At 63.8% G+C, this 20,113-nt stretch overlaps 1 protein-coding gene across 2 annotated transcripts in view; it reads left to right on the forward strand.

The window, feature by feature from the left end:
- TMPRSS6 (transmembrane serine protease 6) overlaps window positions 1-16,902 on the forward strand; it is a 35,252-nt gene extending 18,350 nt beyond the window's left edge. Inside the window, exons 10-18 of one of the 2 annotated variants that reach the window (XR_006785242.1) lie at window positions 167-276; window positions 8,736-8,881; window positions 9,261-9,359; window positions 10,221-10,334; window positions 11,523-11,639; window positions 11,984-12,152; window positions 13,613-13,694; window positions 15,502-15,638; window positions 16,090-16,225. Coding sequence is in view for 1 of the 2 variants with exons in the window: in XM_045835162.1 (XP_045691118.1) it covers window positions 167-276; window positions 8,736-8,881; window positions 9,261-9,359; window positions 10,221-10,334; window positions 11,523-11,639; window positions 11,984-12,152; window positions 13,613-13,884; window positions 15,502-15,638; window positions 16,090-16,248 (1,323 nt within the window). In the remaining variant the exon portion in view is untranslated. Of the gene's footprint in view, window positions 1-166; window positions 277-8,735; window positions 8,882-9,260; window positions 9,360-10,220; window positions 10,335-11,522; window positions 11,640-11,983; window positions 12,153-13,612; window positions 13,885-15,501; window positions 15,639-16,089 lie in introns of both variants that reach the window. The other variant, XM_045835162.1, reaches the window with a different exon arrangement.
- The last annotated feature ends 3,211 nt before the right edge of the window (window positions 16,903-20,113 follow it).

The following is a 20,113-nucleotide window of genomic DNA, read 5'->3' on the forward strand; positions in this document are numbered from 1 at the left end:
CTGAGGAAGCACCCGCAGGCTGGGCCTGGGTTCGGATCCCTCTGGGAGTGGGGGCGGCGGGGGTCGCCGAGGTCTGGCTCTGCTGGGCACTACAGTGCGTGGAAGGTGGGCTCACCTGACCAGCCAGAGCCCACGGGCCGCCCAGTGACCAGCTCCTCTGTCACAGGTGCCCTCCCTAGACTATGGCTTGGCCCTCTGGTTTGATGCCTATGCACTGAGGAGGCAGAAATACGACCTGCCGTGCACCCAGGGCCAGTGGATGATCCAGAACCGGAGGTACCACCCCCGTCACCCCTGCCTCTGCCCGCAGGTGCCCCCTCGGGAGCCCAAGCCCTGGACCTCAGAGGAGCAGCCCAGGAAGACCTTAGAGGCGGGGCTGCCTGCCCAGGCCTGTGGCCCCACCCCGTGACCCAGTCCCCGTCGCGGCCCCGCACCCCCCCTCCGGCCCCGGCTCTCCCCTCCTGCTTCCCGAAGGTCTCTCGCAGACACACCTTTGTCATCAGACAGCTTGGCAGTGGACCCTAGTTAGAGGGAAACGGTTTCATTTGCTTGGGTGCTATCACCCCACTGGCTGGCACCCAGACCCTTAAATGAGGCGATGTGGGAGCCACAGGACCCAGCAGCGCCGGAGCGCCCGTCCCCGAACCACCCAAGGGCAACTGGAAGCCCCCCTTCCCTTAGCGCGCTCCTTGCTCTGGGCTGGAGTCGGGGCCTTCCCATCTGGAAGGCTGCATGGCCAATCCAACACGTTTGCTAACCCGACAGCTTCCGCAGGGTTGCTCGGTAACCAGGGTCACCCTGTGTCACCTGCATCCCCTGCAGGGCACCCTCCCTGCTACCTGTCCCGCCCCTGGCTCCCCTGGTGACAAAGTGTCCGGAGAAGAAGTGAGCCCCTTGGGGAGGTGGGCAGGACACAGTGAGGCCAGGTCACTCGAGGGGCCCTCCTAGGCTCAGCCTTGGAGGCAGTTTGGTCAGTGGGAGGAGGCCGGTCCGCTGGGGCGGGCCACCTGGGGTTGCTGGCGGTCCTGACAGCTGCAGAGGAGTCGGGTGGGCCTGGAGGCAGGGCAACGGGGGAGGAGGAGCCAGGGAGACTGTGATGGGGAGAATATTCACATTGGACGGCTCCGTGCCCAGGGGCTGTGTGGCGGCTCCGGCAGAGTCAAGGATGACGAGGGTTCAGGTGCAGGGGACAGTGCTGGGACGCAGGGCTGGGAGGGAGGGGTCTCACGGAGGGGCAGCGGGAGGGGCCCTGCAGGGCTCCATCGTTGGGGGGACAGACAGAGGCTTGGGGACAGAAGAAGCGTCTTGAAGTAGCCTTGTAGCGCCAGGAGACCCCTTCCCACCTGGGATCTAAGAACGCTGCACAGGAGAAGGTTCTGCATCTGATAGGTTGGCCCTCTGCCCTCCCTTCCAATGCTGGGGTTCTCGGCGTGGGGGGTGCAAGAGGCCGTCATTCTAATGCAAAGCCTGACTTCTCGGCCTCAGATTTTGAGTAGCCAACATTCCAATAAACTGCAGTCAGAAGGTTCCAGAACTCCGGAATGCCTGGATTCTGGGGCTGGTGTCCACATCCCCCAACACTTACGCTTGGGTATAGGTTGTCCCTGTTCAAAAGCATCAGCCAGACAGGGGTGATGGGGGTTGACAACACTCTTTGACCTGTCACCGTCCTTTCCAGGGCTTTTGAAATTTATCAGGGACAGTGACGAAAGGACAGAGGAGAAATGCAGATGGTGTGACCGCAGAGCCTTGCTGTTCTGGGGTGGCGGAGGCTGTGGGTTCAGGCCCATGCTGTGGGGGGGGGGCGACCCCAGACGCTGTGACTGGCGCTGCGCGGTTGGGGAGCAAAAGGCATGCCGTCCCACTATTCCCAGCACGTGGGCGGCATCTCTGGGCACGGCTGCCTTGGTCCTTCGTGGGGTTCCCTTGGGGACCCCTCTCCCCCCTGCCTGGGGCGTGGCCGGACTGAGGATGGCTGGGCCCGCCCCTCGGGTTCAGGAGCTCACGGAGACCCTGCCTGTGGCCCATGATTCAGTCCTTTGAATGATGATCGTGGGTTTTCCTGCCTCGCTCTGCACCCCATGGCTGAATCTGATCTTGGAGAGGGGCGAGGAAGGAGCCAGGGGGGCCCTGGGTCTGACGCTCCTGTCCCTGCCCCCTGTGGCCATTCCGTGTGCGCCAGCGGCCAGTCCTGATCCCAGGCCCTCAGCTGCACGGAGCCTGGCGCCGGGCAGCGGCGCTCAGTTCATTGGCACGACGGCCTGTGACGCCCAGGGAAACGCCGTCCCGTTTCCGAGAGAAGGGAGTCGAGGCTCAGGGGGCTTAGGTGGTGCCTGGATGGGTCCACAGTCGGGGCCTCTCCCAGGCCCACGGCCATGAACAGCAGGACACGCGGTGGTCTAGGACGTGCTCCCTACGGAGGGCCTTCCTCCTCCCTCCCTGACGCAGCCCCCAGGGGTCGGGCAAGGGGATGGGGACCTCAGGAGCTACCATGGGTTTTAACTGCGGACTACGGAGGGAGACAGCCTTAATCTGTCTCCCTCCGTGGTCCCCTGAGTGCTCCCCTGATGGCGGAACCTCAGGCACAGCGACAGGGGTCGGAGTGGGGCTCCCCCCTCCAGTGTCCGAAAGAACCACCGAGCTCTGGAAAGTGTGAGCAGAACTGGCCAGCCCTCACCCGTGGTGTGGGTGGGGAAACCGAGGCCCAGACAGGACTAAGGGCTTGGCCTCTTGTCCTTATGTCTTTGCCTTGAAGTGGTTGGGAGGGACTTCGGGGTGCAGCCAGGTAGTGTAGGTGGGGTGGGGACCGGGGGGCCCCTTTCCTGTCTTCCTGCACCCCTCCCCTCCTCGTGGAGGCCTCCTGGTTTCCACACATAACTCTGGGGATGTCCCCTTCCTCATCTGTAAAACAAGGGAGCTAGGCCAGCCAAGGGCCCCAACTTCTTATTTTTATTTGTTTAATCTGTAGTTATCGATTTGAGAGAGAGGAAAAGAGAGAAACATCGATTTGTCTTCCAAAAACATGTGCATTCATTCATTCACTGGCTGATTCTTGCATGGGCCCTGGCCAGGGATGGAACTCACATCCTTGGAATATTGGGGTGATGCTCTAACCAACCGAGCTACCTGGCTGGCGCCCCGACGAGTTATCATTTACCCATCAGATAAATGCACCCAGTGTGCTGTGTTTTCCCGTTCCTAGTGAAATGTCCCTGTGGAAAGAGCTTACTTGTGGAAACCAGACAGAACAGGGTTCAAATCCCAGCTCCTCTGCTTCCTACTCAGCCAGGACTCGCCTCTCCCAGCTGACTCATCTGGAAAGTGGGCGTGAAACAGATCCCCACCCAGGAAAGGCCAAACGAGATCGTGGATCTTGCAGGCCACTGGCTCCTCCTGCGGGCCTGGGGAAAGCTCCAGAAGGCACCAACCACACATTCCTGACTGGTTGCTGACCCTGGGCTGGGTGGGCTGCAAGCTAAGGGGGTTGGTGCCTTTTCCTTTATCCTCCACAACCCGGTGAGGAGGCAGGTCCCATACTGCATTCCTGGACCCCTGGGGAGCCTGAGGCACAGAGAGGCCACGTGACTTCCACAAAGGCACCCAGCTGGGCAGGGGAGAAGCCAGAGTTGAGCGCAGCGGTCTGATCCTGCCCCCTCGTAGGGAGTGTGCACACGCGTGCCCGTGCATCCATCACCATTTCCTTTAGTCCGTGCATGCACACGTGTGCACGCCGGTACTCGCGCTCGTGCAGATTCTTCCTGCAGAGCCTCTGTGCAGCCGGGCCAGCTGTGCGCCCGGCAGGGACCCTGACTGGCCCCACCCCCCGACTGGCACCCTGACTGGGGGACTGACAGTTTCCGTGGCTCTCGTCAGTTCCAAGAGCAGCCTGCAAAGTGCCATCTCTGCCTTCTCAGACCTTCATCAGGGGTCCCGGGCCCCGCCCCCGGGGGAGACCCCCGTGCCCTGCCGCAGGCTTCTGCCCGGGAGTGAGTGCGGAAGGGAAGGCAGAGGCGTACCTCCGACCTGTGTGCGCCGGACAGGCTGCTTCCTCTAGTTATGTCTGATCGCCTTTGATAACGATCGTCCTGTGCAGATGCCGGGAAACTCTTTGAGCGAGCATTTGTTGGAAAATCTGCTTGTGTGGGTGGCAAAGATGCGAGACGTCTGGGGAAGGGGGTAGATTTCCAGGCACGGGGCTTGTAGGCAAGGGGAGGCAGGTGCAGGGGCTGGACCCAGAGTGACCACTGATGAGGAACAGCAGAGGGTGGGTCGCGGAGAGGGTGCCTGGCCCCTCAGGCGCCAGCACAGTGAGCAGGAAAGGCTGGCCCGGCCTCCCGTCTCTGTCTGGGCATCGCTGAGCCCTTTCTGCCTCCCCCACCCACCTCCCTCCTTTCTCCCCAGCTTCTCCTGGGGCCCACCTGACTCTAGCTGAGGCCTGGTGCCCTCTGAGTGGCCCGGAGGCCGGGGAGGGACTGGCCTCCAGAGATCCAGCCACCAGCCGCTGGGTTTCACAGAACCCAGCCTGGCTGGGCGTCACCGAGGCAAGGCTTCCCCCTTTCCGGGAACCTGCCCCTCGCCAGCTTCCTCTCCTGTGATGTCACCGTTCTTGTGATCAAACCATTTCTACCTCTCTCTGACTGACAGGCACGGGCAGGCTCCTCGGGCCTGCCGGAGCCCCCGCTGGCCTGGCCTGGCCACGGGGTGGCCCCTCTGCTCTGCTGAGTCCCTGGGTGCCAGCACAGCCTGCGGCCACTCAGGCCCCCCGGACCCTGCCCAGTGGCAGAGCCTGTGCTGGGCACCGGCAGGGAGGGGGGTGGCTCCAGCCGATGCCCTGGATGAACTCAGCCCGACCGCGTCAGCAGCTGGCTTTCAGAGAAGTCATCTTCTCACGTATTCCTTAAAACCCCCTACAAGGCAGATAATACCGCCCCCGTTTTACAGGTTTGACAACCGAAGCTTGCCCAGGGTCACGAGGCTGCCTCGTGGGGCAGAGCTGGGCCTGGAACCCAGCTCTGCTGCTCCAGGTCCAGAGTTCCAGCCGCCACGGGAGACGCCGCTGACCTCCTTTCTTTACAGCTTGCATCCGCTGACCCTCCTTCCCATGGACCTGGTCCCGAGGGAAGGGGATGCATCCACCCATCTTCCTTCCTTCCTTCCTTCCTTCTTCCACCCCCTTCCATCTACCCATCCATCCATCTTCCCACATTCCCTTTCTTCTACCTGCTCACTCATTCACTCACTCACTCACTCATCCAGCCATCCATTCACCCACCCACCACCCACCCACCCACGCTTTCTTCCTTCTGTTCACCCGCCCATCCCCCTTCATCCATCTACCCACCCATCAATCTACCCATCCTTCACCCACCCACCCATCCACTCTTTCTTGAATTCCTCCCTGTGTGGAGTTGATAGGCAAGACAGCTGACAGGGTCCTTGCATACCATCTGAGGCGAGAAGGAAAATTCCCCAAACCCAGGGAAGCGAGAAAGGAAGGCAGACCGCAGTGCAGAAGTGCACCTTCAGAGCTTCGTGGCTGAGCTGAGGGGGGGCTCCACAGCCTTCCGACTTCTGAGCTTCTTGGAGAGGGCTTGTTGGGGAGGAGGTGGCTTCTTTGGTGGTGGGGAGGAATCGGAGAGCTAGAGCGCGCAGAGCCTCCCCCAGAAGGCTCTGCGGCAGAAACCAGAGACGCAGATGTGCAAAGGGGGCAGGGGGTGCGTTGTTCCCCGAGGCAGGCTGCTTGGAGGTAGCGGGACAGGTAGGGGCCGGGGGCGCAGGGCCACACGTGCACTGCCTAATTCGGGCGGCCTCAGAACACCAGCCGGCGTTTCTGGGCTTGTTTTTCACGAGAACCAAGAATCTAGATTACGATGTGAAATTAGCCAGCAGCTACATTCGGAGAAAACACGAACAACGCTGCATAGACTAAATAGATCATCTTTATGTTGGGGACTCGGCCTGAGTAACCAGATCGCAGGCTCTGCCCTGCATTCTGGTCCGGCTACCTGCTGGCTGAGAGACTTGTCCCAGGAATTCTGTCCGCCTCCCCCCCTCCCCACGCCCCTGCCCCAGGCCTCCGGGGGAGAACCCAGTGCTGCCCAGGCTGGGCCGGTTCCGGGGTACTAGACTGAGCCAGTAGCTGGTCCTGGAATTCGCTCTGGACTCCAGCTGTGGACACATCCTGTCCGCAGAGGCTGGTACCTCGGGGCCCCTGGCCAAGGCTTGGACCGAGCACGCAGCCCCTGCATTCCTCTAGAGTGGAACGGTCCCACTCCCCTCCACCCGGCTCTGGCTCCTTCCTGACGCACCATCTCCAGGGACTGTGAGGGGGCAGCGCCCCATGTTTTTGAATCCTCAGATGTTTAGGGATGCACTTGATTCCTCCTCCCCCCTCCCCCGCCCAGTATTTCCCAGGCTATTCCGACGGCTCTCCAGGGCGGTTCTCTGGGGATAACAGTCCCTGATAACATTTGTTGATCCACTTTAAAAACCAAGACAAAATCCCCTTCTTTCCTTAAAGACCAGAAGGGCCAGGCTTGCTCGGGGGTGCCCCCTAGTGGCGCCTTCTCCCAGTCTGGCCGTGCCCGGGCTGTGGGAATCTTAGCTGCGGTTCTCAAAAGTTTCCACCTGAAGACCCCTTGACACTTTTAAAATTTTTTATGCACCCCAGGGAGTTTGTATAGAGGTTATATAATCTACATTTACAATATTATAAGTTAAAACTGAGAACAATTTAAAATAGTTATCAACTTTAAAATAACAAACCCATTACATTTTAACATTTTTTAAAATTGTATTTTCCAAAATCGGTAACATTCGGTGAGAAAAATAACATCACTTTACACTTTGGCAACTTTCTTCAATAACTGGGCTACTAGGCTGCAACTGGGTCCCCACATCGCTTCTGCATTTAATCGGGTAACCATATCATACGTCACGCAGTCTCTGGAAAGTTCCACTGTACTCTTCTGAGACAGTCAAAAAGGCAAGTGATTGCTGAGCTTTATTATGGCAACACTTTATACTTTGGACCCCAGGGGTCCCGGAGCCCACTTTGAAAGCTTGTTGCTGTGCGGGCAAGAACAGGGTCACTGCGGCCGGGCCCCGTGGGGGAGGCTGCACCTTGCGCCAGGTCTGTGGGGGCAGGTGAGGACGTGCGGTCTCAGCCCCTGAAGCCTGAGTTACAGTGAGATTCGGGGCCACCGCCCCACCCCCCACCCCCCAGCAGGCTCCGTGGGTCCTCCTGGGCCATCAGGAGGCTGGGCTCCGGCCTTGGGAACAAGTCCCCTCTCCCAGGGCGGAGGTGCATCAAGCACCCGGGAATGCCTGTGTGATGAGGCCTCTGGAGGCCGCAGTTGTAGGAGGGAGGAGGGGGCTGAGGTCTCCCTGTGCTCAGACCCCGCCCCACGCCTTGCGGTGTTAACGAGGTTAACGTAGCTTCAAAGCACATCCTCAGTTTTCATTGGTTAACTCACGGATTAACTCGCTTAAGTATTTAGCACGGTTCTAGAAGTTCTGAGGAAGTACCTGGCCCCTGGGAATCAGGTGACCTGCTGGGGTGGGGGTGGGGGTGGGGGTGGGGGTGCGTGTTCCCAGCATGCCATGGGGCATTCCCACCTCCTCTCTTGACGTCCTCTGACCTTCTCAGCTGCAGCCTTTTTACCTCTCATCTGAGGTCTTTGCGCCGGTGTTCTGGGTGTGTTTCCCTGCTTTGTGGAGGCGTTCCTCTTTGTGTGGTGCGGGGGCACGCCTAAGAACATCCCGTTCGTCCCAAGAGGGGTTCCGCCTGGGGAGGCGGGGAACTCCACGCGGCTCCCTGGGGAGGGTCCCGCTGCTCTGGGGGTGCGGTCTCACCCGCTCCGTGAAAGTGCGCCCACGTGCTCTGTGAGGCGAGGTCCGTCCAGATCCCTGCCTGCGGGGTGAGCTCGCTGCGCCCCAGCCTTGGAGGTCGGAGGACTCCCGCCTGCTCGGTGGGAAAACTCTGCCTCTCTGTGGGGCTCTCCTACCTGCTCTGGGAAACAGGGGCATCTTCTTGGGAGGGAGGGGGTCCAGCAGGGGTTGGGGGTGCTCCCCCGGCTGGCGGATGGTCCTACCAGGTGTGACCACGCACAGAGAAGGAGCTTCCCATCAGCACTGCGCTGTTGGTCCTGGAGCGGGGCTGGCGCCTGCCACGTGCTCCGAGTGTCACGGGGAGACCACCAGAGCTAAGGGGGGGGGTCTCCGTGGGAGGGGCAGTGCCTGAGCGGGAGCTCGCTGCCTTCTCCCCCGCACAGAGCACAGGGGGGCACCCTGTCCTGCCCACAGAGAGCGGAACAGTCAGGACTTCCACCGCTGCGCACGCATTGCAGCCTTTTTGCCGGATTCCAGGCCAGCGGAGAACAAACATCCCTTCTTTTGTCAGGGAGGGAAGGGAGGCTGGACCCGGGCTTGCTGGGTAACGGGGACATGAATCCAGACTTTGAAGTTTGTCCTGCAGGCAGTGGGGAGTCATTGAAGGTTTCTGAGCAGAGGAGCGACACAGCTGGGCTGCTCTCTAGAAGAGAGATGACTGGGGGGCGGGGGGGGGGGGGGAGCGGTCACCCTAGGGAAAACCAAGACAGAGGAGGTGGGGGCGGAGGTGCTGCCCCTCCCCGCTCTCTGGCTGCCCTGTCCTTGCCCTGTCGGCACCAGGGCCCAGGCTGTCCCTCCCCGTGGACAGCCCCAGCGGCCCTGAGGCTCTCTCCTGTCACCCCCAGGCTGTGTGGCCTGCGGACCCTGCAGCCCTATGTCGAGAGGATCCCCGTGGTGGCCAGCGCCGGCATCACCATCAACTTCACCTCCCAGATCTCGCTCACTGGGCCCGGCGTGCAGGCGCACTACAGCTTGTACAACCAGTCGGACCGTGAGTACGGGCCAGCCGGGAGCGAGGAAGGCGCCCCCGCGGCCCCTCAGCCTTTTCCAGCCTCTTTGCCACCCCTGGGAGCACCAAGAGGCTAGACAAAGGGAGTGTGTGTGTGCACAGGCACACATGTGCTTGTGTGCAGAACCATGCAGCTTTGTGTGTGCCCGCATGTGCAAAGCAGTCACGTGTGTTCACTCGGTATACACACCCATGCACACCATGTGCGTGCTGCGTGCATGTGCCTGGAAATGAATGTCCACATGGACTACACACACAGCACGTGTACACGTGGGTGCACGTGGGTGCAGGGGTAGCACAGGTGCTGCGTCTGCATGTGTGTCCACGGTGACACGTCCTGATGGCGCCTCCCCCACCCCAGCCTGCCCCGGAGAGTTCCTCTGCTCTGTGAACGGACTGTGTGTGCCCTCCTGCGACGGGGTCAGGGACTGCCCCAACGGCCTGGACGAGAGAAACTGCGGTGAGCACTCGTTCATTCCCCCGTTGTTCCCCGCTCGCCTTCTCCGCATTGAGCCGAGCCCTCCCTTGGGGGCAGAGGCCCCATTATCAGCACTCGGGAAGTGGGGATCTCTCTGCGCCCAGATTACAAAATGGAGGCACTGAGGGGGAAAGCGGCTCCCCAGGCCCACCCCGCGGAGCAGTGGTGGGGAAGGCTGGGGCCAGGGCTCCTGACCCCCAGCTCAGGGCTTCTCCTCACTGGCCCATCCCCCCAGCCTCTGTCCCAGCCAGCCACCCAAGAGGGAGCGGAGTGGGCAAGGGCGGGACCGGGAAGGAGCGGCGTTCATGCCCTGGGTGTCCCAGGAGAGAATCCTCCATCTCCGTCCCTTGCACGGGCCCTCGCTCCTGCACTTCTGGGGTTCAGGCTGGAGACGGGAGATGGGAGTTGCGCTCATCACCGCCTAGCCCTGCAGAGGGGGCTTGGGGACCTGGTGGTCTCCAAGCCCGGGCTTTCTTGGAACAACGCCTATTCCTCTGAATCAGTCCAGTGTTCTCCCCCTCAACCTATCTCCTTCCCTGTCCCAGCAGAGTCTTCGGTGTGGGGGAGAGAGGCTGGAGGGCAGGGAGACACGCCTTCCCCTGGGAGCACTCTGCCTGGGTGCCGGGGGGGTGCCCGGCACATCTGGCTTCCAGTTCTGGCTGAGCCAGGTGACCCTGGACAAGCCGCTTTATTTCCGTTTTCATCGAGGAGCGAGGGCACCTCCCCAGGCTGCTGTGACACTTGAGTGTGAAGCAGCCGAGAGAGAGATGCAATGGTGACGTGCGTGTTCTGCAGGCAATCCGTAGGCGCCCTCCTACCTGCCCCCTCTCGGTGTCCCCACAGTCTGCAGAGCCGCATTCCAGTGCCAAGAGGACAGCACGTGCATCTCACTGTCCAGGGTCTGCGATGGGCAGCCCGACTGTGTCAACAGAAGTGACGAACAGCAGTGCCAGGAAGGTAGGCCGGGGTGTGGCCGGGCGTCTAGACGGCCGCCAAAGAACGGGCCTTGCCAGACGAGCCAGCCCTCTGCGTGCTTCTTTGGCAAAGGCTTCCGCTCTCGTGTCCAGACACTTAGCAGCCCGTCTGCGTGCACGCCGACATGGCCATCGGCCCATCCATCCGTCCGTCCACCGTCTGGTCTCGCCACCCAGAGCTTGAGTGTACATCCGCTCCATCGGCCTGTCCCATGTATCCATTCCCCGGCCTGTCCGGTCACCTGGGTCCCTGTCTGCTCAGCCATCAGCCTAGCCCTTTCCTGGTTTGCCCCGTTACCTGTCCGTCATCCTTCGTCCCACCCTCCATCTGTGCATCCATCCACTGACCTCTCCAACAACCTGTCTGTTGGTCTTTACATCCACTGAGTTATCCGTCCGTCCAGCTGCTTGCCCGTCTCCCTGCTGGACCATCAGTCCTCCCATTTGTTGGTCTGCCCAGTTTCCTATATGTGTCCATTGGTTTAGCCAGCCAGCCATCCAACTGACTGACCAACCGACGCTGGCTACTCAGTGACGAGGGAGTCAGGGGGTGGAGCCGGAGTAAAAGACACCAGCGATGGGGCCCCGCCCTCTGGGGGGTTGTCTGTTAGTAGGAACACGCGATGGGCGACGTCCTCTGCCCAGAGCCTCCTGGACGTGATGTCCAGTAGCATGGGGAGACGGGAGGTGGGAGAGATCAGTGGGGGGAGCTTCCTAGAGGAGGTGGGCTTTGCACTGGGCCTTGAAGAGAAGTAACATTCAAGTAGACAGGAGGGAAGGAGACCGGGCGAAATCAGATGGTGGACAGAAGGTCCCCCGTGGAGGAGGCAGGGAGGGGCAGGTGGGCAGCCAGGCGGGGTGGGACCTGGAGGGCTGCCGGGCTAAGTGCGGAGCCTTCTTCTGACGGGGGAGGCGTGGCCCTGTGGTCAGGGGCCCCAGGCTGAGAGGCGGGACACAGCCTTGCTCTCAATAGAGCAGTCAGCATGGGGGCAAAGGGCCATAGTCTGGGAGGTGCTGCAGGGGCCTCGGGGACCCCCATTATGACCAAGAGACCCTTCACCAGCCACTTCCTGGCCCCTTCCAGCCCTCATCTCCCCTGGGCTTTGGTTTGGAGGCTTCCTCGGGCTCACGGGCCCACCCTCTGTGCCCTGCCCCACCCGCTGTCCCCCAGGGGTGCCCTGCGGGACGTTCACCTTCCAGTGTGAGGACCGCAGCTGCGTGAAGAAGCCCAACCCGCGCTGTGACGGGCGGCCCGACTGCAGGGACGGCTCCGACGAGCAGCACTGCGGTGAGCCCGCCCTCGCCGGGCTGCCCTGGGGCTCCGACAGGGCCGGTGGGCGGGAGACCCTCCGCCCCCACGGGACCCCAGGGCGTGGTGGGGAGGCAGGGAGGTGCCCACTCCCGGAGGCTGGAGGGAAAGCTCACCGTGCGTCCACTTGTCTCTCTGTCCCACCTCTGCCCCTCCCCTCGGCCGTGCCTGCCTCTGCCCCTCCGTCTGTCCACCCTTCATTCTTTCCCTCCGTGTCTTCCTTGCTTTCCTCTCTCCCTCCCTCCCCTTTCTGTCTCTGTCTCACTGGCCTCCCTCCTGCCCCTCGGCCTCTGTCTCCCCTGGCCCTCTCCGCCCACCCCCAGACTGTGGCCTCCAGGGCCCCTCGGGCCGCATCGTGGGCGGGGCCGTGTCCTCGGAGGGTGAGTGGCCGTGGCAGGCCAGCCTCCAGGTCCGGGGCCGACACATCTGTGGGGGGGCCCTCATCGCGGACCGCTGGGTGATCACAGCCGCCCACTGCTTCCAGGAGGACAGGTGAGGGAGGGCGTGGGGACAGAGACCGAAAGCGCTGGGGCAGGGAGGGCCGTGGCAGGGAGGACTGGTGTCCCCAAGCTGTAAGCAGACAGAGGGAAGGCTGGTGAGGCCCCCCCACCCCGGGGTTCAGTCCTGGCTGCACCACAGACATGCTCTGCGGCCTGGGGCAGGCTGCTCCTCTCTCCGGCTCCACTCTTGGCGTCGTGTTTGAAGTTGGGGCAGGGACTCCCGCCCTCCTTCACGCACGCACCCGTGCAGCGACATCTGTGGTGCTCCTGCTACGTGCCAGGGGCCGAGCTGCTCACTGGGGTGCAGCAGAGGGCACGGTGCTCCTTGGCCCCCCCAGGGCCCACCTGCCCGGGGCCCAGCCCCAGCCCCAGACCCACCCTCTCCTAGATGTGTGTGTGTGTGCGTGTGTGTGTGTGCATGCCTCTCTAAGCCTCAGCCTCCTCATCTGCGAGATGGGAACAGCATCTTCTATGCATGTTTTCGGGGGGAGCAATAAGCTGTATGTTAAAAAATCAGCACAGCCCCCCTCTGCAGGGCATGCCTCCAGGAGGGGGCAGCGCACAGACTCTTGCGGGTGTGCATGGCGGCAGGCTCACAGGGTCCCCTTCCCACCCAGCCCTAGCTTCTGGGCCCCTGGCCCTGCCCCCAGCACAGCCGGTGCTGGGCTCCTCCCCCCACACCTCCTCTTCCCTCCTGGGTCGACACAGTCCCTGGTGCCACCAGGGCACCCTTCCTCCTCCTCCTCACACCCAGGGCCAGACAGCAGGTCTTCCCAGTGCGCCAGACGAATCCTCGGCCGCTGCCCGGCCACACTGGCACCATCGCCCCTGGTCACCCTGGCAGCCCGGTGCCCAGGGACTCTTTCTGAGTGTGGTCTGACCCCCTCAGTCAGCCTCACTCCATCCCTGGCTCCCCTCTGCCCTCAAGGTCAAGAACGGCCGGACGCTGACCTGCTCGGTCAGTCTGCCGCGTCCCCCACACTCCCCTCCCCCTCCCGGTGAGGACTGACAGGTCTCGGTGAGTCCACAGCGGCCCCGCCTGCGAAGCGCACAGATAATGTGGGAGGGATCCTCGTCACGTGTGCTGATGTTTTTACATACGGCTTGTCGCTTCCCCCAGCGATAAACACGCGTAGGAGATGCTGTTCCCCTCTTGCAGCTGAGGAGGCTGAGGCTTAGAGAAGCACACGCGCGTGCACGTGCGCACGTGCACACACACACACACACACACACACACCTAGGAAGGGGTGGAGCTGGGGCTGGGTCCCGGGCAGGTGGGCCCTGGGGGGGACAGGGAACACTGTGCCCGAGCCAGGGACCCGGCCTCCCGGAGCAGGGCGGGAGGGCACGGGTGCGGGGGCCCGGCTGGCGGTTCCAGGGGTCTGGGATGGGCAGAGGCAGCCGCTGAGCAGGACAAACCCCCCCCGCCCCCACCCCCCCCCCACCCCCCAGCATGGCCTCCCCGGCGCTGTGGACGGTGTTCCTGGGCAAGGTGTGGCAGAGCTATCGCTGGCCGGGCGAGGTGTCCTTCAAGGTGAGCCGCCTGTTCCTGCACCCGTACCACGAGGAGGACAGCCACGACTACGACGTGGCCCTGCTGCAGCTGGACCACCCCGTGGTGCGCTCGGCCGCCGTGCGCCCCGTCTGCCTGCCCGCGCGCTCCCACTCCTTCGAGCCGGGCCTGCACTGCTGGATCACGGGCTGGGGCGCCCTGCGCGAGGGCGGTGAGCGCGCCCTGGGGGGGGGTGCGGCGGGCCTCCCCCAGCGTCCAGCCTGTGGGCGGGGTGGGGGGGTGCGGCGAGGGGCCAGGGCTCTGCCCCCAGGCCTGCGAATCCTGAGATTAACGGTTGGATTTCACAGAAAACAACAACAACCAAAAAAACAAGAACCATGGGCCCCTGCCCACTTGGCCTTCCCCTCCTGCCAGAAGGGCATCTGAGAACTGCCATGGAAGTTTATCTTGGGGGGACACGTGGGGTAAAGGGGCAGAGCAGGGCCCCCAGTGCCCCACGGGCAAGCTCCACCCAGTGCTGCTTGGACAGTGGGGGGCGGAGGGGTAGCATGTGGGTGTGTCGGGGTGGGGGCAGGAGAGGCTCTTGATTAAGGCTGGATCGAAGGGGAAGGCGGTTTCACTCAATCCAGTAACCCCGGGGTGGACCCCACGTTGTGGATGGGGAAACCGAGACTCGGAGGCAGTTCCAGTTGCCCAGAGAAAGACACAGCCAGAGAGGGCGGGAGCAGAGACTGGAACTCAGGACCGCCTGAGCCCCTGCTGTTGCTGCCCCTGCCTCTCAGGAATGGGGGGCTCCTCCCCTTCCTGCCTCACCTGACTGGAGCCTGATGTCCCTGGAGGCCACAGCTCACGTCTGTGAACACAGGCCTGGGCTGGCCGACGACGGCCATGCCCTCTGCCCTCTGCCCTGCATGGTGGTGGCTCCGCCTTGTCCGAGGGGTTGGCGGCAGACAGTGCGGAAGCCAGGATGGGTTCCCTCGCTCACGTGCTCACTCAGACACACACTGACCCACTGTACAGCGGACCCGGGGCTGGGCTACGGGGACATAGAGATGAAAAGAGAACTTTCTCGGGGTCGACAGACAGTGCTAGGAGCTGACCTCTGACACAGGCAGGGTCCAGGAGGCTTCTGGGGATGGGCGGGCTAAGCTGAGGCTTGGCGGACAGAGTTGGCAGTGTCCTGGCAGAGGGGGAGGGCGTCCCAGTGAGGGACAGCTGGCAGCTCGGGGAGCCCTGAGAACAGCCAGCGCCCGAGGGAAGCCGGGGCAGGTGGGGCTGGGGGAGGCTCTGCGGAGGGCTCTTGACCTGTGCCCCGTCAGAGCCCCCTGAGGGCCTGGGGAAGAACACTGATGCCCGGCACGCTCCGGGCGAACAGGTCTCTGGGTGGGGGCCAGGCGCAGGGCAGAGTGGAGCTCCAGGGGGCTTCTACACCGGCCCTCGTGGAGGAGCACCGGGCTGGACCGTGGGGAGGGCCTGGGGTATCTCAGAGGGCCAGAGGAGGGGTCAGATGTGTGCTCTGGAGAACTCTCCTGGGGCTGCCACAGAGCAAAGGGGAGGTGGTCAAGAGGCCTCAAGCAGGAGGAGGGAAGGGAGGAAAAGCTGGAGGGAGAAGGCACTCACCCAGACAGGCTTTGGGTGGGGGCTCTGCCTGTGGGCCACGCAGAGTGACCGTGAGAGAGGGGGGTGCCAGGGGAGGAGGAGGAGGGAGTGGGCGGGGCCGGAGAGGGGCTCCTGAGGTACAAAGGAGACAGTTGGGAGAAAGGGGGGTCGGTCTCCTGGGCATGTGCATCTCCTCACCTCTGCCCTCTGGCTTGGACCCCACCCACAGGCCCCACCAGCAACGGCCTCCAGAAGGTGGACGTGCAGCTGGTCCCGCAGGACCTGTGCAGCGAGGCCTATCACTACCAGGTGACGCCCCGCATGCTGTGCGCCGGCTACCACAAGGGCAAAAAGGACGCCTGCCAGGTGAGTCCGAGGGGCTGGGCTGGAGGAGGGAGAGGGCGGCGCTCCCCGCACCCCCAGTACCCCCGGTGCCCCTGGGCCCGGCCGTCTGCTCACAGCAGCTTGCTGAAGCTTCTTGGGCTCCCAGCGAGGCGAGGGGGTGGCTGTGCCCACCTTACAGGATGTTGGGGGACACGGCCCAGGCTGCAGGCCACAGCTCGGGAGAGACCCGTCGTGGGCAGGAGGCTCTGAGGCTCAGAACCGGTTCTGCTCCTTGTCTACCTCAAGGCTCTTTGCCCGAGGGGACGGAGTGGAGGGCTAGAAGGAGCCTGCAGGAGGAGGCAGAGGGGGACGGGGGGCACACACCCCACGTCCAGGGTGGTCGGAGAGCACGTGGGGGCCAGGCCCAGGGACGAGGGGAGCCGGGATGCCCTAACCCTGACACGCCGCCCTGCCTCCCCTCTCCCCCTTTCAGGGTGACTCGGGGGGCCCGCTGGTGTGCAGGGAGCCCAGCGGCCGCTGGTTCCTGGCGGGACTGGTCAGCTGGGGCCTGGGCTGCGGCCGGCCCAACTACTTCGGCGTCTACACCCGCATCACGGGTGTGATTGGCTGGATCCAGCAGGTGCTGACCTGAGGAGCTGCCCCCTGTGGAGCCGGGCCCACCTCCTGGACGCAGAGAGCCCAGGGTCCCCCACTGGGTAGGGGAGCCAGCCTTCCGGGGCAGCAGGGCCCTATGGAAGCAGCAGGTGGCATCCGGTCCCCGAGCCTGACCCCTGACATCACGACCCAGAAAGGGCACGAGGAAGGAGGAGGGCAGCCCTCAGCTGGCGGTCAAGACGCTCCGGGAGTGGCCGGGATGGTCGCCAGGCCTGGCTGGCGGGGTCACATCCAGCCCGTCGCCTCCCAGTTCTCTCCTCCTGCCCCATCCTCCCCTGCTGACTTCGGGGGGAGATTGTTGAGCAGCAGGGATGCGGCTGCCGAGTCCCAGTAGGAATGTCTGAAGGTCTCGCCCCACCCCCACCCCCAGTGCAGAGGCTGCTTGGGCAGCACCCGTGCCAGAGAGCCGATTCCAGCCTCTGAAGCCCCTGGCCTAACCTGAGAGGCTGGGGTGGGAGGTGCCCCCGAGGAGGGGTCCTCAGCGTCCCGGACAGAGCCAAGTGGGCCAGGGGCCCCTGCGAGCCAAAGGGTTGGGGAGCCCCGGGCCCAGGGTTCTTGCCACACCCCTGCCCTGGTGCCCACTCACCTGGAGGTGAGCTCAGCTGCCCCGGAATAAAACTGTCTGATCTGAGGCCCTGTTCTGGAGACTGAATGGGGCCGTGGGCACCGACCTCATACCCTTGACCGAGCAGACTCTGCTTCCTGCTCAGCCTGTTTGCCAATGGTCTGGAGGCCAAGGTGAGGTCAGCAGAAGCCAGGGGTGGTCTCCAGGACAGCTGTGCAGGTCCCAGGAGCAACCCCGGGAAGGCAGCCATTGGTGACCCTCAGGTCGGAGAGAGGAATGGGACAAGTGATAGACTCCTCCTGAATCCTTGGGGGGAAACTGAGGCTCAGGGAGGGGCAGAGACATCCTCATGACCATGCCAGGGGTTGGGAGTGGGGCCTGGTGCGGAAGCCCCGCCCCCAGCGGACACGCCCTCTGAGCCCGCAGCTCACAGGTTCCCACCAGGTGTCCCTGCTGGGGCCACAGATGTTCCCAGAGCCTGGCTCCTGCTCTCTGGGGGCGGGGGTGGGGGGCGCTGCAACATGAAGGCTTTGGGGTGGCCTCGGACCCAGGCAGTCCGGAAGGCTGCCCGGAGATGAGACTCGTGGCCAAGGGGGGAAGGGCATCATTACTGGCAGGGGAACAGCATGCACCAAGACAGCGTGCCCCACAAGAACACGGCATGTTCGGGGACGGCAAGCTGCTTTAGCTATGCAGAGGTTGAGGGGTGGACCACAGAGGAATTGCGGGGGGTGGGGGCAGGGGACAAACTGAGACCAGATGATAAAGAGCCTGGAGTTGAGCTGAGGACTTGACCTGGATGCTCTGGGGAGCATGGAAGGCTCTGGAGCAAGGCAGTGGCACCAGTGTGGAGGGAGTGGGGGGCCTGGACTGCGTGGGGGGACGGGTGTAGGGTTGTAGTGCCTCGATGGATGGGGTGGGTGAAGGAGCAGCCACCTGGAACCTCTCCTGGGAGGTGGGGGCTGGCCTGAGCAGTCGGCGAGGGGAGGATCCCTTGCCTGACCTGGGGCAGCGGGGCGGGCGAGGCCGTGGGAAGGTGTCATGGACAGAGGATGTGGGGGAGGCGGAGGCACCGCGCACAGGAGGTGGCTGAGGACGGGCCAGGGGCTGGAGGGAATCTGAGCAGCAGTGTCTTAGTACCAAGGCCACGCGCAGTGGGGCTGCGCAGGGAGGGCCCTGGGTCACCGGCGCCTCCTGGGAGCAGTGGTGGAGGTCAGTGTGGAGGAGCCTAGCTGGGGGAAGGGGGAGCCACAGAGATCTGGACTTCAGGGGGTTTCAAAGATAGGGAGTGGCTACCTGTCCATGGGTGGGTGGGCGGAGGTGGTGAGCTATCACCCACAGGCCCTGTCTGTGGGAGGAAGGAGACAGTAGGCGGAGCCAAAGCTGTGGGGGGACCCTTGGGGGCAGGGGCAGGATGATAAAACATTCCTACCCAGGCAGGCTCACAGGGCAGAGCACTGGGGTGGGGTGGGGGGCTGTGCTAAAATGCAAATCATGGGGCTACCCAGGCTTAGTAAGAATTTGGGGAGGGGTCAGGTGGGTCGTCTTGTCTTTAACAAGCCCCTAGTGAGTCTTTCGCAGCCAAGTGGGCCCCAGAAGGTGAGGCCAGCTTCAGCAAGCACAGAGCCCGGAGCGGGAGAGGACTTGGCCCAAAGGGGGGGGGCTCTGCCTGGGGTCACTGCTTCGCAGGGCTGTGCCCCAGCCACACTGAGCTGAGCAAGGTGGACACCACAGGGCTAGGGAGGAGGCATGGGCCAGGGTGGGGGGCCGGGTCCTGGTAGGGCAGGAGGGAGCGCTGGGGCCCCAGGGCTCTAGGGCGAGGTGGGGCGGGTCCCTGGCTGTCTATTTCCTGGGACTTGGGGCAGAGGGTAGAGCCATAGGGAGGGGGGAGATACCAAGCAGTCCCAGCAGGAAGCGGGAGTGTCTTTGGGCATCAGGGTGAGCCGACGGCTGTCTGGACAGCGGGGTGAGGCTGGGGCTCGGGAGGACAGGGCACCAGGTTCGAGGGGTCCCGGTCTCCCGGAGCCCACCTCCTCCTGGGCAACCCTGGGTGGCCTAGGGCTGCCTGGGGGCAGGGGGAGACCCTTGTGACTCTAGGGGCTGGGCCTTGGAAGTCATCTGGTCCAACCCCTCGTGGTACAGATGGGGACACTGAGGCCCAGAGAGGGGTGGGCACCAGCCAGCCAAAGCTGATGTCCTCGGTGTCTGAGCAGAGGGTCCAGCCTTGAGCCCCCCCCGCCCCACACCGCAGGGGAGTGTCGGCAGGGCGCGGTCCCCGGGCAATAGCCCCATTACCTTTGGGTCCTCTCCCCAGCCTTGGGTTTAGCCCCTGTCCCCAGCAGGGACCCAGAGAAAGAGAGGGAGGCAGGCAGGCCAGCTGTTTCTTCAGCTTTTATTACACGGTGGGGCCAGACACCGCGGAGCGCTGCCCAGCCGGGCAGTGGCCAGCGCGGGCAGGCGGGCCCCTGAGCGGAGGAGGCAGTGGCCCCCTCTCCCGTATCACCAGTTCCTGAGCGGCCCCACTGCCCCTGCTGAGCCCCTGCCAGCCTGCTTGGGGCCGGGCCCTCTGTCCCCCGCAGTGCAGATGGGGGTGGCAGGACTCCAGGTGAAGGCCACGCCACCCCACCTGCTCCATCCCCTCCAATACCGGAGTTTCATCTGTGGCTGAACCAGCCCTTCCCCCGAGGGAAGGAAGGGTGAGGAAGGCCCCCCACCCCTGGGGAAGGCATACCCTCTGGAGGAGGACTTCCGGGGAACCTTCTCCCCTTGGGTGGGACCTCACAACAGCCCTGTGAGGTAGGCAGGGGTGGGGGGGGGAGAGAGAACCCACTTGACAGGGAGACTAAGGCTCAAGGGGGCGACGTGACCGGGCCGGGAGGGACTGTGTCCGCCATGCAGCTGGGGGCTTCGGGAGAGGGGACGCGGGGGCCTGGGAGACACAGCCGGACAGCGCCACACTTGGGCTGCCGGCAGGCGGCTCTGCCCAGGGGCCCCAGGGCCCACCAGGGAGGCAGGGGGCCGTCACAGCCCCGCAGGTGCAGACAGAGGTGGCCGCAGGAGGGGCGCTTCCTCCACCCTGAGCTGGGGGCCCACCCCACGGTACAAAAATAAAGGACGTCAGATCGGAACCCCAAGTCCCTGGAGGTGATCTGGGACCTCACATCCGGGTGCCTCTGGCCTGTAACAGCTAGAAAATAAGAGGGAAAGGGGCAGGGGGACGGGGGGGGATGGTCCGAACACCGGGGAGGGGGTGGGGGGTGGGAGGTGGAGCCGGTGG

This window comes from Phyllostomus hastatus, unplaced genomic scaffold, assembly GCF_019186645.2.
Source record: "Phyllostomus hastatus isolate PE091 unplaced genomic scaffold, TTU_PhHast_1.1 phas_contig_198, whole genome shotgun sequence".
NCBI classification, from domain to species: Eukaryota; Metazoa; Chordata; class Mammalia; order Chiroptera; family Phyllostomidae; genus Phyllostomus; species Phyllostomus hastatus.